Genomic DNA, 16460 nt, shown 5'->3' with positions numbered 1-16460 from the left:
AGGGGCAGCCATAGCTCCAACCATTGGAGCTCCCCCATTTCATATCTTGGCCTAATTAGGCTTGACAAGGCTTTGTGTAGGCCTTCTTTAGGCCCTACTTGAGCCCCCCTTCCACCCCATCAAATGCCACATGGACCAACATCATACCCAGCAACATCAGCCTTGTTTGTGCGAGCTTGAAGACCTATGAAAATTCATTTTTTCCTTCATCCCCCCCTTGGCACTCATTGGCAGCTTGAAAACACTTCATTTGGTACTTGGGAACACCCCCTTGATGCTCGACGTTGGTGGTTTATCATTCGCATTGATTTGTAGAGTGATTTATCCCAGTCTAGGACTATTTTCCACAGTCCATAGGCAGCCACAAATAGTGCTACATCAACACTTTATGTTTATGCTTGGATAGCATTGACATTTGATGCCCGATTGGTCCCGAATGGTCCCCGAATGTTAGGGGAATGTATGCCTATTGATTGGCCATCATTTGGAGCTGATTTAGTGGCCTGAAATACTTAGTTTTACATAATAAATCATTGCTGTACACTCCAGGGCTGAAGCTTATTTAGTCACTTTATACTTTGCCTATTGGTCATGGGTGCTTCCCGGGTGTTTCATATGATTATTAGAATGCAAATGAAGGTTGGCAAATGCTTTGGATGGTTCCATAATGTATTTTGAGCCTTGTTTGAGCTCCGTATTGGTTGGCATTTACTTGACATTGATCTACACTGGCATGCTTTGTGACGGAGGTTATACCTATGGTCTATGTATGACCTATTGGTACATGCTTGATGCTTATGTTACTTACACACACTAGTTACATTGTTTGGACTTGAATGCTATTGGAGCTTCGTTTGGGCTTGAGTTTGGATATTCTGGAGCTTATTTTGGTCTTTCTTTGGCTCTCGTCAAAGATTGATTGGGATTGTCTTCATGACATTGGGTGCTATCATTAGATAGTTGACTACTCATATGCTCTGGATGTCTTACTGATGTATAATCTTGGATACTCTGTCATTGGTGCTCTTACATGCTTTGTTTGAGCTTATTTGCTTGACACTTATGGATTTTGTGCCAGTGGGAGCGTCTTTGTATGCTTATCGGATATTGAGGAGTGTCGGTTATGCATATTGAGCTTTTGGATCTTTGAGACTAGGATCTCCTCATGGATGATGTATGGTTGATATACCTTGGTTTGTGTAGATGTACTTGGGCTGATTAACTTTACTAACGGACTTTGTCTGACATGCTTCGGTATTGGCTCATGTCAGTTTGACTGTTACATGCTTGTTTATGCCCGCTTAGTGCTGGTTTTGCATTGACAATCAGTGATTGACTTTGAATATTGGGTTTTGCCTATACTATCAGCTCTCATTGTACATTGCTGTCATAAATTATAGCAAGCATATATCTCCCGACTATCATGTATTTTTCACGCTGAGTCATCTTGGTTTAATGTACTTTTGATGGTACTTGGTGGGCAACATCATTAAATACTCGTCTCGCCATTTTGCCTTGGTTTTGGTGGTTTTTTGGTCATTTTTTGCAGTTTATAGCAAGCAATTTTGAACTATCTGCATTGTTTTAACTTGTAGTATGGCATCTTCTTCCATTGACAATGCTATCTCAACATCACTAAGCTTGATGGTATGAATTATGCCTATTGGAAGAGCCAAGTTTGGCAGGTATTGGTGCAAAAATCGCAAATAAAGCCACTAAGGTTGAGTGGAGAGTAACCTGAAACTATGACTAATTGACAAATGGATGGAGCTTGATGGGTTATGCAAGTCCACCCTCATCTTGTCTCTCACTGAACATGTGCATTACAATGTGGTTGAGGAAGCACAAAGTGTTTGGCAGCTTGGGATAAGATCACGAACCTCTATGACAAGCAAAGTCCTGCAAGTCAAATGTATTGTCTGAAACAACTTATGGATCTTCGCATGAAAGAGAATGTGACCATGTCAGCTCATTTGAGTCAATTTCATGCTATTCTTAAGAACTTGGTTTTGCAAAGGGGATTAATTTCAAAGAGGATGTCACTCCATTGTTCTTGCTTGGAACTCTTAATGTCTTGGGATGTATTCCGCACCGCCTTATGTGCCTTTACCACTACTCTGAAGCTATCTGATGTTGAGAGCTCTCTTTTGCAAGAAGAGATAAACGGTAAGAATTTGGATGTCTCTTGTGTGTCTCATGCTTTGACAGTTAGAGGCCGACATGATGGAAATGCAACGAATGACCGTGGTAATGGCCATGGGCGGGATTCGTAGAAATCTCAGTCCAAGTCACGTAGTAAGTCTCGTGGGAGAAACGCAAATCTAACTTGTCATCATTGTGGGAAGAAAGGCCACATAAGGCCACAGTGTCATGAATTGCGCAATGAAAGGCGCAAAGACAAGGGGGAAGAGAAAGTGTAGGAAAAGTATTTTGATCATAGCATAGTACTTGCCAAGTCAAGTGTTAAAATTAAAGAGATCAATGTCATGCAGCCCGAGGATAGTGATGGGGATTATATCCTTGCAGTAGCTTCATCTAATGCTTTGCAGATGATAGAGATACACTCTATGTATGCACAGTGTTGGCTCTTGGACTTAGGTGCGTCCTTTCATGTGACACCTTGTTGAGAGTGGTTCCATTCATACCATTCTGTTTCGAGTTCTGTGCACTTGGGTGATGATAGGTCTCTTGAGATTGTCAGCATTGGTGATGTTAGGCCGTAGTTTCCTTCTGGCAACAGTTTTGTTATGCACGATGTATGTCATGTACCTACATTGACATGCAATATCATGTCTGCTGGATAGCTTGATGATGTAGGATATCATGTGTCTTTTGGAGACTCTACATGGATGATTACCAATTTTGGTATTTTGCACCATACATTCTTGCTTCCTCATGGCTTGGTAGCATGCCAAGTTTTGCATCAATTCTTGGGTAGCTCCAATTGTTCAAATGAAACCCTAATGATGTTGGTAAAAACATTCGCTTTACCCCCTACTTGCTTAGGTATGGCAATGTTCCAAACATTTTTGATAGGTAGGGGATTGAGCCATGTGCTCTTCGAAATTGTGGCCTCTTATTTATCCTTGCCTTCCTTATTTTAAACCACTTTGCATCAATCCACTTTGTTTTCACTATTGCTTTTGTTACCATTAGTAGTAGAAGCCAGTTTGTTATGCTTTACCATCTTTGCCCATGATTGTTCTCAAGCTATTAGTTTGTCATAGTGATCTTCATCTCCTCCTTGCTCGCATTCATCAATTAATGACCTCGCATGCCACAGTTATAGCATGCTTCTATGGATTTTCTCCATGAGAGCTTTAATCATAACTCTCCCAAATAGGGTAGGCAATGTTAAGGAATTTTGATTGCTTCTCAATAGTGTCCCATAGAAGGCAAATGTGATTCCCGATGAAAAGGGCTTGTGAAGGGTGGGATGTAGAGAGGCTTTCCCAACCCAAAGGTAAGCTTATAATTCACAGGGATTTCAACCCAAATTGGGCATTATTTCCTAAGGCAATCCTTGCTGATTACCACTAGTTGCTAGGGCATGGCATACAAAAAATCAAGCCCTTAGAAGAAAACTCCTTGCTCTTGCACTTTTTTGGCCACCTTCTTGTTATTAAAGATCACCTCAAAAAATCATTTCACCCCATAATAGATATACTTAATTGATCCTTCGAGCTTGACAAATATGTTGAATGAACTCACAACACTCATAACCTTAGGAGGGCGGCTTGTAAAAAAGATCAAAACTACCTTAGTATTGAAGTTGAGTACATTTGGACAACCCTTATCCTTGTCGAGTGTAATTTTCTTAACCGTTCCTTTGCCTCGTTCTTTCATGTTTCTGTCGAGTGTAGCCACTAGTAGTTTGGAAATGAGTTGTAGATTGGCTTTGATTTACATATTAATGTCTTCACTCATATAGATTGATTTGGGCTTTTTGTTACTCTTGGCACCTAGTTGCACAATATCTGAAGAGCTTTTGCTATCCAACTTAGCATGGCGACGCTTTATCTTCATACCATTTGCCACATCGTTAGCATTAGTCATTGATTCATCACTCCCACTTGGGCCTTCTTCCATGGCTTCATCTTCCTATCTTGAGTCAGTAGGAAGCTTGCCCACCTACTGCCTTGGCAAGCTCCCATGTAGTAAGATGCATGATGCACCACATGGTAGTCCTAGAGGGCTCACCTCATGCGAAATAAGTTCCCATGTGTGGGAGTAAATCTCCACTATCTTAGTCATAGTCCTCTTGCTAGACCCACTCTTTGCCTCATCTTAGTCATCTCAGTGTCTCATTAGACCAACTAATGCATACACACTTGTTTATAGTTTCAAAATCTCAATAAGTATGTGTTTTTGATTTTAGACTTGGATGTTTGAAAAATGTATTCTTGTTTTGTGTTTAGATGGCTCAATTAGAGAATGTTTTAGTAGGATAATAATATCTCAAAAAGAGTAATTTCTGTTTTGTCTTTGAGGTATTAATTAGAGCATGCATTATTAATAGGAATGGAGTGTTGTGGGTGTTAAGAGATCCAAGTTAGTCAAAAAGGATGCTTAATATCGAATGTGAATGTGAATGTACTATAGTGGGTTGTAGGAGAGGGAAACTGCTTTGCAAGCGGTGACACACGCGGGGGCTCTCTGTCAAAATGTTCGCTTTTTGACGAGCAGCAAGGACACACACGCACAAAACGACCGCGCACACAACAAATACCACCTCCCCGTCTCCCCACCCTCTCTCTCTCTCTCTCTCACACACACACACACTCTCTCTCTTTCTCTCTCTCTCTCTCTCTCTGTCTGTGTCTGTGTCTATTTCTAGACGCGCACTGCAGCCTGAGGAACCTTAGAATTGGTCCTCGTCCTCGTCCTCCCGCTCCTGCTGCTCCTCCTCCCCCTAACCGTCGCATGATTTTATGTCGGAAGCCCCGCATCCAGTCATCGGTGCCTCGGGCTGACGCTCCGTCTCTCCGTGTTTTGCCTTGTTGCCCCTTCATTTGGCATCAAAAGCTTCGATGCGATTTTTGCTCCATGCGCCACACTTTAGACGCCTCTTAGGAGAGAAATTAGCTCCACTTTGCCATCGAACTCACGGTCCTGTGAGAGCCGGCTCGCTGATCGTCAAACACATTTGCGACTTGTGCTAGAGGTTCCTGACTGCCAGAGAAAGAGATTGAATCTCTGAGAAGGCCATCCGATGCTTCATAGGTTCTATAATAATTTTTTTCGCAGCAAAAGCACACGAAATTGCGAGCGATTGCTTACGGCATTATAGGGGGAAAAGCCCTAGGCCGGGAATTCAACTTCTGAGTCGGCCAGGCCAAAAACGCAAATTAGTAACAACAGTTACTCCATCTTCGTAAAGTCAAGGAGGAAGATCGCTCCAAATTGTCTGGATGTCAATTGTTTACTGCCTGATCTCTCATTGAACGCGCAAGGGTTGTACGGTATACGCCCTGTTTGTGGAGTCTGGATCACTACAAGCAAGTGCCGCGTTTCCCCTTGTGCTTCTTCTGGACAGTCACATCATCAGGCATGCTCCACCTTTTGTTTTTCTATTTGTTTGGGGTGTGTGTGTGTGTTTTGGGGGGGAGAAAGCGGGCTTGGGTGCTCTGTATAGCACATTACAGGAACACATTCAATTGGTATGAGAGATCTCCGTGCTCAGGCTAACAGGGCATAATGACAATTCACATACTGCATAGGTTAAGTAAGATGATTCCACGTAAGATGATTCGGCTTTTAATTCGAAATGTCAGCTTAACTTTGTTCACAAATGCTCATCAAAATGAAACATTAGATATGCGTTTCTAGCTGTTAACAAAAGAAGCTGCTAATTCGATACTAAGAGTTCATCTTACACTGTCGCGTTACGTTTTCTGGACACCTGCTGCTTTTTTATTCAAATTTCGTTTGCAGCCAGAAGCGACGAGTGACTACAGCGGCAGGAATAGTGTTTTTTTCTCATGCCAGGCTCACCTGTTGCGCGGAGGAGAACCCAGACTAGGGCATCAAGATCCTGGACTTTAGCAGGTCAGTTCTGGATGAGTGCTTTACAATCAGCAGTAGCTGGCTTATATCTGATTAATTGTACTTTTGATAGGTTGCTGGCTTGTATCTGATTATATGTTTTTTGATATTATATGATTTTTGTTGGTGTCTGCAATCCACTTTGTAGTTTTCCTCATTGGTGTTGAAAACACCAGTAGGATGTTAACTGATGCATCCACAATCCATATACATTGGCGTTGATGTCAGGTCTCTTTTGCAATATTGGTCAGTTGTATATGCATTTATGTTAGGTGGATGATGAAGTTGTAGGTGGTGTAAAGCACAAGAGGCAGGATTGTTGATGTTGACCTCAGGCAACCTTTCCTGATCAGTCTGTGGGTGGCCATTGCAGGGATGGATTATGGTGTTTCAAGTAGACAACGATCTCATATAGCTGCAAAAGTTGTTATTGCCTGCTCTCTTACTGTGCTTTGTATGTTTATGCTGAGGCAGTCGTCCATGACTTCAACAATGGATGTGGTAGTGACTCTTGTGACTCATGGTCTTATTTTAAGTAGAATTATTTGCTTGAGTTGAGGTTTTTCTGACTTGCATGTTTGCTACCGTTTCAGTTTTCTAAACATGATGGCATCATGCATGTTCTAGTCACCGGTGGAGCAGGTTTTATTGGGTCCCATGCTGCTCTCAGGCTGCTCGAGGATAATTACAGAGTTACAATAGTGGTATGTTAAAGCTGAGTTGTTTATGTGTCCTTGTCATTGATGTAAAAGGTTCAACAGTATTTTATCTTCACCAATTTGTTTTTGTCATTTGCAGGACAACCTCTCACGAGGCAATCTGGGAGCTGTTCTGACTTTGAAAGAGTTATTTCCAGAGCCTGATAGACTTCAGTTCATCCTTGCTGACTTAGGAGATAGCAAAGCTGTATCCTTTTCAAAACTCATATCTACTTTCAGTCCGAGTTTCTGGTTTGCTGTCATTATTTGAAACAAGGCTAAGAATCCAGTCGAGTCCATGTTTCGCAAGATTAAGTGTTGTGCTTGACTTTCAATCAGCTTGATGAAATTTTTGCCAGCAATGCAATTGATGCAGTCATGCACTTTGCTGCTGTTGCCTACGTTGGAGAAAGCATGGAAGAACCTCTGCGGTATGCAGTTTCATCGTGAATGTGCTATCTTCACACATAAGATGATGCTCTTAATGATAAACTGATGTTCTATGCATTTGATCCAGGTACTACAAGAACATTACAGCAAACACGCTGATACTTCTGGAATCCATGAAGAAACACAATGTCAAAAAGCTCATCTACTCTTCCACCTGTGCAACATATGGAGAGCCTAAAAAAATGCCTATTACAGAGGATACTCCACAGGTGATTATTTCTGATCATTCCTGGTGTGGCCATTTCTGCCATGTGTATGGGATTAATGCGAAGCATTGAAGCTACAAATTCAAATTTACTAATGCTACTTTTTCTTCCTGTATTGATATATGTTGTGTGTTTCGTATCATTAAAGGAACCCATCAATCCTTATGGAAAAGCTAAAAAGATGTCAGAGGACATTATAAAGGACTATGCAAAGACTACGGACCTGGCAGCCACAATCTTGAGGTTTGTATGATAGCCATTAAAATTTGTCCCTTATCTGAAATGAAATGAACAGGGAATCATAGCAGGCACCTGTTTCTACCAGAAGCAGACATTCTCTTCTTACTGTCCACTCTGGAGAATCTTGTATATTGTGGTCAATTGTTTAGCTTAGTTGTAGTGTATTTAAATCACTTCCAGTTGGTAATAACATAAAGTAATCACATATATGACATCTCCCATTTACTTAGTTTTATATTTTGTTGTCTCAGTGACATCCCTGGCCTCCTCACGTTCAGAGATTTTTATACTCTGCTACCCTATCCGGTGTTCCTTTGCCTTTTTATGTTATGTGCTTGTGGAATATTTGACTTTTGCCTGGTTGGTTTCAGGTATTTCAATGTTATTGGGTCAGATCCTAAGGGAAGACTAGGTGAAGCACCCAGAGCAGAGCTTAGACACCATGGACGCATTTCAGGTGCATGCTTTGATGCAGCGATGGGCATTATACCAGGGTTGCAGGTAGGTGTTTGAGTAAGCATGCTCAAAAATGATGTTCCTCTGACCAACATGCACAAACATACCTCACGTGGTCTAGCATGCTTAACAGTGAAAGATGTTAAGTTTCATTAGCCAGGATGGTATGCCCAAGTTTTTCTACTTTGCTAGGATGCAAGAATGCAAGCATTCATAATCAATCTGAACTTCTGGGTATTAACATTTTCAGGTGAAGGGGACAGACTATAAGACCAGGGATGGTACATGTATTCGTGACTATATACATGTCACAGATTTAGTAGATGCTCATGTAAAGGCACTGGAGAGATTAGAACCATCCATTATTGGCATCTTCAATGTTGGTACAGGCCAAGGTAAATGCGTCTTCATAAGTAGCCGAGGAGCCTGACGTGTGAAATACCATAGTCAAATGAGTAATGCTTGCTTGCATTTCTAGGGTTTTCAACAGCTTTCTGGAATTAGTCTAATCAATATGCTGTACTTTCAGCTTGCCTTTTTCTGTAAGAGGAGGCACAGTCATGCATGGATTCAACCTGATCATGTTCTGGTATCTTTGCTTCAGGGAAGTCTGTCAAAGAGTTTGTGGATGCTTGCAAGGCTGCAACAGGTGTGGATATCAATGTAACATACTTAGAGAGAAGGCCAGGGGATTATGCAGAGGTTTGGAGTGATCCCAGGAAGATCAATGAAGAACTGCAATGGAGTGCCAAATTTACAGACCTGCAAGATGCATTGGCAATGTCATGGAGATGGCAACAAGGTCACCCTAATGGTTACAAGTCAGCCACTTTGTAACAGGAAACTGTATATGTGGTGACTGTTGACATTTGTCACCATTATATTTCCATCAAACCATCTACAACCTGCAGACCCATGGGGCAAAAACAAGTAGCACTGTATATCAACTTCATCACAGTCCCTGGAGGACAGATTGGAATCACAAAATCTGGCTGCTGGTTATGGTAGAAGGTCCTTTGGCTGTTCAAGGTATTTATCCACACCCCTCCAGGTGTACCTTCGATACTGAGAGGTCACAGGATAGGCTGATCAAGTGTCTATTTATCTCACTGCTTGTAATTATTTCTAATTTAATATTTTTTCAGGGACATCTTTAAATGTACAAACTTCAAAATAGTTTTGACCAAGATTATTATATCAGAATCTGGTAGTGATAGAAATTTATATCACTAACCTGACCTAAGCAGCAGCTAGAGATTTATCAAAGAGCAGACCGTTTGGCTATATAAAAGCTGGCATGTACTGCCTGTCAAAGATATGGCTGTAAATTCCAACAAAGGATATAGGGTCCACTGTGCCAATTAAGTTGACATTGGTAGGAGCATCTTTGTTTTGTTGCTCTTATTTACAGAATATGATCTCACGAAGGCTTTTCAGGAGCTTTTTGTGCACTCACATGTGCGCATGCATTTTTTTCCTTTTCTTGTTTTTTTTGTTTTATTTGTGGTGGGGGGGGGGGGGGGGGAGGGGGGTGTTGATTGCTAATAGTTTATTATGCATTAATAGAGAAATATGATTTGATGTATGTCCTGTGTGCTACCAAATATGTAAAGAGTGATGATTGCCACTAGCCACAGGTAGATTGTGGTGTATCACTTACACAAGTGATTATCAAAGCACAGATTGGAAGAGAAACACAGGTGCTTAGTATTGAGGCGACGTTGGGAAAGAAGTCTGAAAACAAAACAACAAAGTGCTGACTGGAACACTACACCCTTGCTTAAAATTTCCACTGCCACCAGTAAATGTATGGGTTTTGTAGTCCATGACTTTCTACACACGATTACTCCATCTTCACAGTGATGCTGCATGTATTGTGGTATACTAGAAGGCCCTGCCAGTCACTAGAATATGTGACATTTTTGGAAGGTGTTATGTTATTGACACATCTATTGTATGTGCAACTTAAGTGACGTGTTGGCACTGTTGATTCAAATATTTCATAGTTAACATCCATATCCACCTTACAAGCAATTAGGCTGGGTAGACAAGCATTCATGGGAGTAGGCCATGATTTACATATCAATTGTGGCATGAAGTCCACAATAGCTGTCACTTGTTTGTGAGTGCACTATAATCTACAGTCATGGACTTGAAAATCTTACAAAGATGTGACTGCGTAAAGGAGATAATACATTTGCAGGTCAGTTGGTTACTACTTGAAAGTAAAGGTTAATAGTAGTCAATGAGTTTCAAATAGGTTAATAAGTTTGAGATTCTCTTTTGAACAGCTTTTGCCACCCAATAATTTGAATTCTTTAGGTATAACTTGTCAATTAAAACAGTGCAAAAGTATTCTTTGCATTTATGAATTCTCAAAAGGTACTTCCTAGTTGACATCTTAATTGACCCGCCAATGATCGCAGTCCATACCATTGGCATTATTCTCCAAGTCATGAGACACCTTGGACATACTCAAACCTTACTAATGTCCTTGCGTAGGCTCCACCAACAGAGGGATGGAACCTAGTACAAAAGGGAAAAAATAATCACAAAACACATCTAAGTGTAGTACACAATGAATGGGCAATTCACTTTTCTTTACTCCATGAAAACATCCTCTACTAGATAATGTTCCACTTGTTTTCTTCCAATATAATAATGAATTCTAATTTGGGTCTTAATAATTTGATTAATTTGTACATTGATGAATTTGTTTTATGAGGTGAGTTAACAAGGCTCCATCATGGGGCTTGCCATGTTCTCGCTTATTGTGGCTCTTGCAATGGTAGTACTTGAGTGATATTAGGTAGTCATGTATCCTCCTTGGTTGAAAACGTTGAATTCACTAGGGATTGATGTAGCAAAGGGAGAAATAGGTGGGGGTGGATTTTGGAAGAGCTTTTGTATAAGAGCTAGAAAGATGAACAGAAACCACAAAAACTTTGACATCACTTTTTTTTCCTTCCATCTCTGTATGCCATAATATTATGTGCTTTCAAGAATGATTTCAAGAACAACTTTTAAAGTTAAACAAGCGGAAGTGTTTTCTTTAAATCTCAACCATGAATTTGCATGATTGCATCAATGTGTTGAAGCCATCTCTCTGAACACCATTTGAGCACCCCCCAAAGCATCTTAGAGCCATTAGGTTACTATTGGACCCCAGAGCCATCAACCATTAGGTCACTAGGATCTGATGTTGTTTAATCTCACAAAATCAACAACTATAAATGTAGCAAGCTCAGTATTATCAAAATAATGCATTGCAAGAACTTCATGTTGAGGAAAACTCATATGTATCTTAGTGTTTTGAGCGTTTTTAACTATTATCTTTGGTATACATAGCAAATAAATAATGTATTCTTAGTATGAAGGAAATCAATCTCCTATTTGATTAGGATGGTCATCTTTGTTTGTAATATGATGAAGAACTAGAAGGCTAGATTGTATATCTATGCATTTGCAACAAAGTTGTAGTTTTGTAATTTGATGAAGAACTAGAAGGCCAGATTGTATATGTAGGCATCTGTAACAAAATTACAGTTTTGTATGCATGCCCCTTTTGAAGTACCCCAATTAAAATTTATGATTGTATATCTAGGCATCTGTAACAAAATTGCAGTTTTGTATGCATGCCACTTTTGAAGTATATTTGGGCATTTGTAATAAAATTGGAGTTTTGTATGCATGCCCCTTTTGAAGTACCCTGATTAAGATTTATGATTGTAAATACATATATCATGTTATGAGATGCATCAAATTTGCATGTTTGTTGGCATTTGCTATTTCACATGCAAGATTTCCATAATTGGAAGGAGAGTTGAAAGCACATTAAACTCTCAATTATCTAATTCAAAGTGCTTTTTTCTTTTTAAAATTACATTTCTAAATCTTTTTGTAATCATTCTTAATCCTATATGTTGGGGTTGTGTATTGCATACTATAATGGCAAGACTAAAGACAACCTCTTTTGCACATAAGGATCTTTAATTTATGGATCAAAATGGAAATAGTCTTAAACATATTGTTGTTTTGTAATGCTTGTTGCTTATTCCCATTTGTAGTATAGTGAAGACAACCCCACAAAAATACTCCCAAAACATTGCCCATTTCAGTAAGTAACAAGTCTACTAGTAGCATTGTGGATGATTAGATCAAAATTGCAAGTCATAGGTTCTATGTAATTATCTAGCACAATATCTAACATAGGTTGATTAATAAGACGCAATTTAAAGCACCTTGATAGAGGTATGTACTTAGATCTATTTCTTACACCATTAAACCTTATTGCTAGTCATAGATGCTAAAAAAAGTACCTTGCCTAGATATTGCTTAGGTATTTTGCATACAAACTTCAAAGCTGTTTGTTTTGTAAGTTCATTCTATATCTTGCATATGGATAGTATCAAATCTTACTTGATATTTGAATTGCAAAAATAAGTTTCTACATTGGAAAGAGAAGAGAGAGATGGTATTTGACAATCAATATCTTACAACAGTCTACTACAAAATGTAGAAAGGGGTCAACTATCCATGCTACTCCCTACATTAGATGTGTCCATACTAGAGCTAGAGGACATGATACAAGTACTAGGAGTCTATGTGGCATGTGGTGAGATGCTTGCTAGTTGTGAACATCAATGTTGTCCTTTATGTTTTACGTAGTGGTGGATAGATGGTGAGAAAGAATGTATAAAATCCACATGTGAACTAATTATATCAAAATCAATGTAATTTCAGCTTTTCCATAAGAGTGTGTAGGTTGCACATTAGGTCATGTATCTATTTTATTATTGTGGTTTCAAGTTGTATGTGACAGAAGATAAAAGGGACATTGAATAAGTCAAACTAGACAGTGGAAAACAATTCAAATGAAGGTAAGAGATGGTGAATGCATGGTGTTTTTGTCTTTTGAATTGAGCCATCTTTTAGTGCGAAGCCTTCATGTCTAACCATAGTATCATTTCTTTCAAAGCCCTACATGGAGGATAAGGTCTTTGGCTATGGATCTTGAACAATTTGAAGACATGTAGCAAGTCAATGATGAAGGTTACATGTTTAGGATTGTTGAATTATCTAATATAATCCTTTTTAGTTGTTATATTTCCCCTAGTCAACTTAAAAATTATTCAACTAGACTTGTAGATTAACCAACTAGTAATGTATGACAATGTAGATGGTCCAGACAAGGGTGCAGGAAGACCCTCATCGTCAAATAAATTTCAAGAAGCCTTTGATAGGAGAGAAACTACCTTCCAAAAATAGTATTGTTCTTGATTTATTCAACATCAATTAAATTTTTTTAACACTAATATCAACAGTATATTCCTCATCATTAGGAGAAGTATGGACTCTCTTTTTTGCTCCTTAAGGAGTGAATAAACAAAAAAAGGCCTAACCAATGAGGGAGCTAGGATTCTAGATTCATGTAACATGAATCTTAGATATGGCCAAATCTTCTCTCAATAATAAAATAAGGAAAAATGTGGGGAACACAAGGCTTCCACTTCCTAAAAGTTTGTGACTCAAATTTCAATTTTCTTATTTTTTGAATTTTGAATTTTCATATCTCCCATTTTCAGTTTCCCCCTCTTTCTTAGGCAGAACTAAAATTTATCATTTCTCTTGACAAAATTTTATAACCTCATTGTTACTTGTCGTATCTGTAACCCTCTGAAATTTCATTTCCTCTACACAAACATAGAGTGAGTTTCATATGTTTTAAGAGAGTGGAGCTTATTCTATAAAAGCCCTGAGATTTTCTTAACAAAAATTTACAAGTATATTGTTCTTCTCCATGGATGTTCTATGATAAAGTTTTATCTTGTTTGGACAAAACCTATGTAAGTTATATACACGCTCTAACATTAACTTTCTTTTGTTTTGGTGCTCTAGGAGTTTCTCACAGTCAAGAACAATGATCTTTTAAACACTCAACTTCTTCTTCAACATCTTTGGGTTTCTCTGTAAACAAAGTTACAGGTATGTTATCTTTTCTTTTCTTTTTTGCCCCATAGTTAAATTTCATCTCATTTGGATAAAATCTATGCAGGGTATATGCATACCAAGCTTTCCTTTGTTTTTGTACTCCAAGAATCTTCCATAGTGAATAACAATGATTTTCTAAAAACCCAACTTCTTCAACATCTTTGGGCTTCTCTACAAAGAGAGCCATAGGTATATTATAATTTTTTCTATTGCTTTATGGTTAAATTTTAGCTCATTTGGACAAAAACTATGTACGTTATATGCATGCTTTAACCAAAGATTTCTTTTTTTTTTTTGTACTTCAGGAATCTCAAAGTGAAGGAACAATGATATTGTAATAACTCAACTTCTTGCTCAACATCTTTGGGCTTCTTTGTGAAAATAATTATGTTTAAAATGTTGGATCTAGAGCATGGCTATGGAGGTTGAAGGAAGAAGACTGAGCTCATGAGGACATAGACATTCAGACTGACTGTCACACAAGTGAATTAGGTTCCAAGATGGAAGCTTGGACTCATAAACATAATCTTGTGTGTTGACAATGACACATACACTTTATTGTAAGTACAAAAGTACTATGATATTGCATTCAAAAAGAGAGCAAGTGCAATGCTTTATAGGAATAGACTAGGTTGTACTTTCCACCACTATGCATATGGGATTCTACATCTTGAGCCCACACTGCTCCATACAAAGAGGCTAAGCTAGGTGTGATTGCCAATATCTCAACACCCCTCCTCAATCAAAACCAGAAAAGTACAAAGTGTGTAGAGGCTTTAGTGAGTAACCACATGTAAACTGTGTGCACACCACAAAATGGTAAACACTAGAGGGCTGTCGTCGCAAAAAAGGCTAATTGTGGGTACCAAAGACATAATGGAAATCCAGACGCTGTAACAGGGGCCTCACAAAGTGTATCTCTGAGGCTGTAGTGCAAGGTTACACGAGGAGTTTACAAGCTTATGTCAGAAGCATTAGGGCTAGGCAATACAATGCTAAAAAAGTCTATCAGAATAGAAGGACTGATGAGGTTTGTCCTTCTCTTGGTGATTCTCATGGTGATCTTCTTCTTCTTTAATAGCAGCTAAATAGGCCTTTTGGGGCGTCTTCCTGGCATGACTGGATTTCTCCATGTGTTCGATCTTTTTGTAAAAGTCACATACCAATTGATCTTTCTTGCCTTTGTACATGTTACCGACATATAACATTTTTATCTTTAGAGGTGCTCGGTTCTTCTTTGGATTTTATCTTCTTTTCTTCTTCTAGGAGGGAGGCCTTGATGTAAACCAGTTTAGGACTAGGCATGTTGATTAATGTAGTTGACACATTATTATAGTTAGAAGGCATGCTTTTTAACAACATACCAATACAAATATCTTCATCCATCTTGACATCAATTCCTACAAGCTGAGTTAAGAGACTTTCCATATAGTTTAAAAGAGTTGCAAGAGATGTGTTTGATTTCATATTTAGCCTGAAAATTCAATCAGTAATCCATACTTAGATGACTTTGATTGTGCACCAAACAAAGTATCTAGTCTCTTCCATGTATCATTAGAGGTTTCACAGGTATCCACATGGTGGATGTAGCTGTCATCCAATTCCACCTTAATGATGCCTTGTGCTTTGTCATCATTCATTTGCCAAGTAGCTACAAGGTTCGCATCTCGAGGCTTCTTCTCTTGCCATTGGTAATGGCTCAAAGACTCTTCTTCATCAGGATGCAATTGATGTGGGTTTGCCAGGTGTGGAAACCGACCCCTTTGAACCGAACAGTTGGAGAGTCTTTGCCCATGCTAGAGGAGCAAATCAGCACCAAAACTCTTAGATTTGAGCAACAGAAGATTCAATCGTGTTAAGAGACACAAGGAATGTAGTGTCAAATAACACTTGATAAGTATCAATAGATACTATGCTTTCAGGCACTTGAGTTTGATGCTTGGATTTCTCCCCTCCTTGCTAATTTGATAGAAAATGCTTACTAGAAACTTCAATTCTCAATCAGATCAGAGTGGCAGAAGAATGATTTGAGTGGCGGGAGAGAGAAAATAAAGTAGTTTTGAGCTTGAAGTAAGATGGCTATGGTGGATATTAGGGTTTTGAAGTAGGCGACTGATTTTTTTGATGATTGTAGCTCGTGGAGTTGATTTTTTAGTGAGATATTTGAGCTAGAGGAAGCTTAGACAGTGGCCTTGCCCTACCCTATGCTTGCTGGACATATCACAATGCATAGAAGGAGAATCGATGGTACGGCCAAGAGCAGGGTGCAATTTAGACAGCGATGGAGAATTTTGACAATGCCGGGTTCTGCAGTACACAATGTCGAAGTGTGAAGTGATAGAATGTGCGCCTTGAGTAGAGGAAAAGATCTCTA

The 16460-nt window shown here is 39.1% G+C and overlaps 1 protein-coding gene across 3 annotated transcripts; it reads left to right on the top strand.

The window, feature by feature from the left end:
• The first annotated feature begins 4708 nt into the window (after positions 1-4708).
• Positions 4709-14013, top strand: LOC148037846 (putative UDP-arabinose 4-epimerase 2). 3 transcript variants are annotated; one of them, XR_015690705.1, is made up of 12 exons: positions 4709-5548; positions 5935-6048; positions 6419-6546; positions 6639-6749; positions 6844-6951; positions 7083-7174; positions 7261-7402; positions 7548-7642; positions 8011-8140; positions 8346-8490; positions 8700-9124; positions 13994-14013. XR_015690705.1 is itself a non-coding variant. In XM_087676806.1 (11 exons), exons 2-11 carry the CDS (start codon positions 5982-5984, stop codon positions 8930-8932), a joined length of 1251 nt encoding a protein of 416 aa, XP_087532932.1. In that variant the 5' UTR covers positions 4709-5548; positions 5935-5981; the 3' UTR covers positions 8933-9576. The 3 variants fall into 3 exon arrangements, 1 of the variants encoding a protein (XP_087532932.1); XR_015690704.1 differs by lacking the exon at positions 13994-14013 and adding an exon at positions 9241-9576; XM_087676806.1 differs by lacking the exon at positions 13994-14013 and having other exon boundaries at positions 8700-9576.
• Positions 14014-16460: the final 2447 nt, after the last annotated feature.

Source organism: Lygodium microphyllum, chromosome 4 (genome assembly GCF_053477565.2).
Source record: "Lygodium microphyllum isolate KBCC chromosome 4, Lygodium_microphyllum_v1.1.10, whole genome shotgun sequence".
In the NCBI taxonomy this organism is placed as follows: domain Eukaryota; kingdom Viridiplantae; phylum Streptophyta; class Polypodiopsida; order Schizaeales; family Lygodiaceae; genus Lygodium; species Lygodium microphyllum.
The sequence above is the reverse complement of the archived record's forward strand: the minus strand, read 5'-3'. Positions and strand labels throughout refer to the sequence as shown.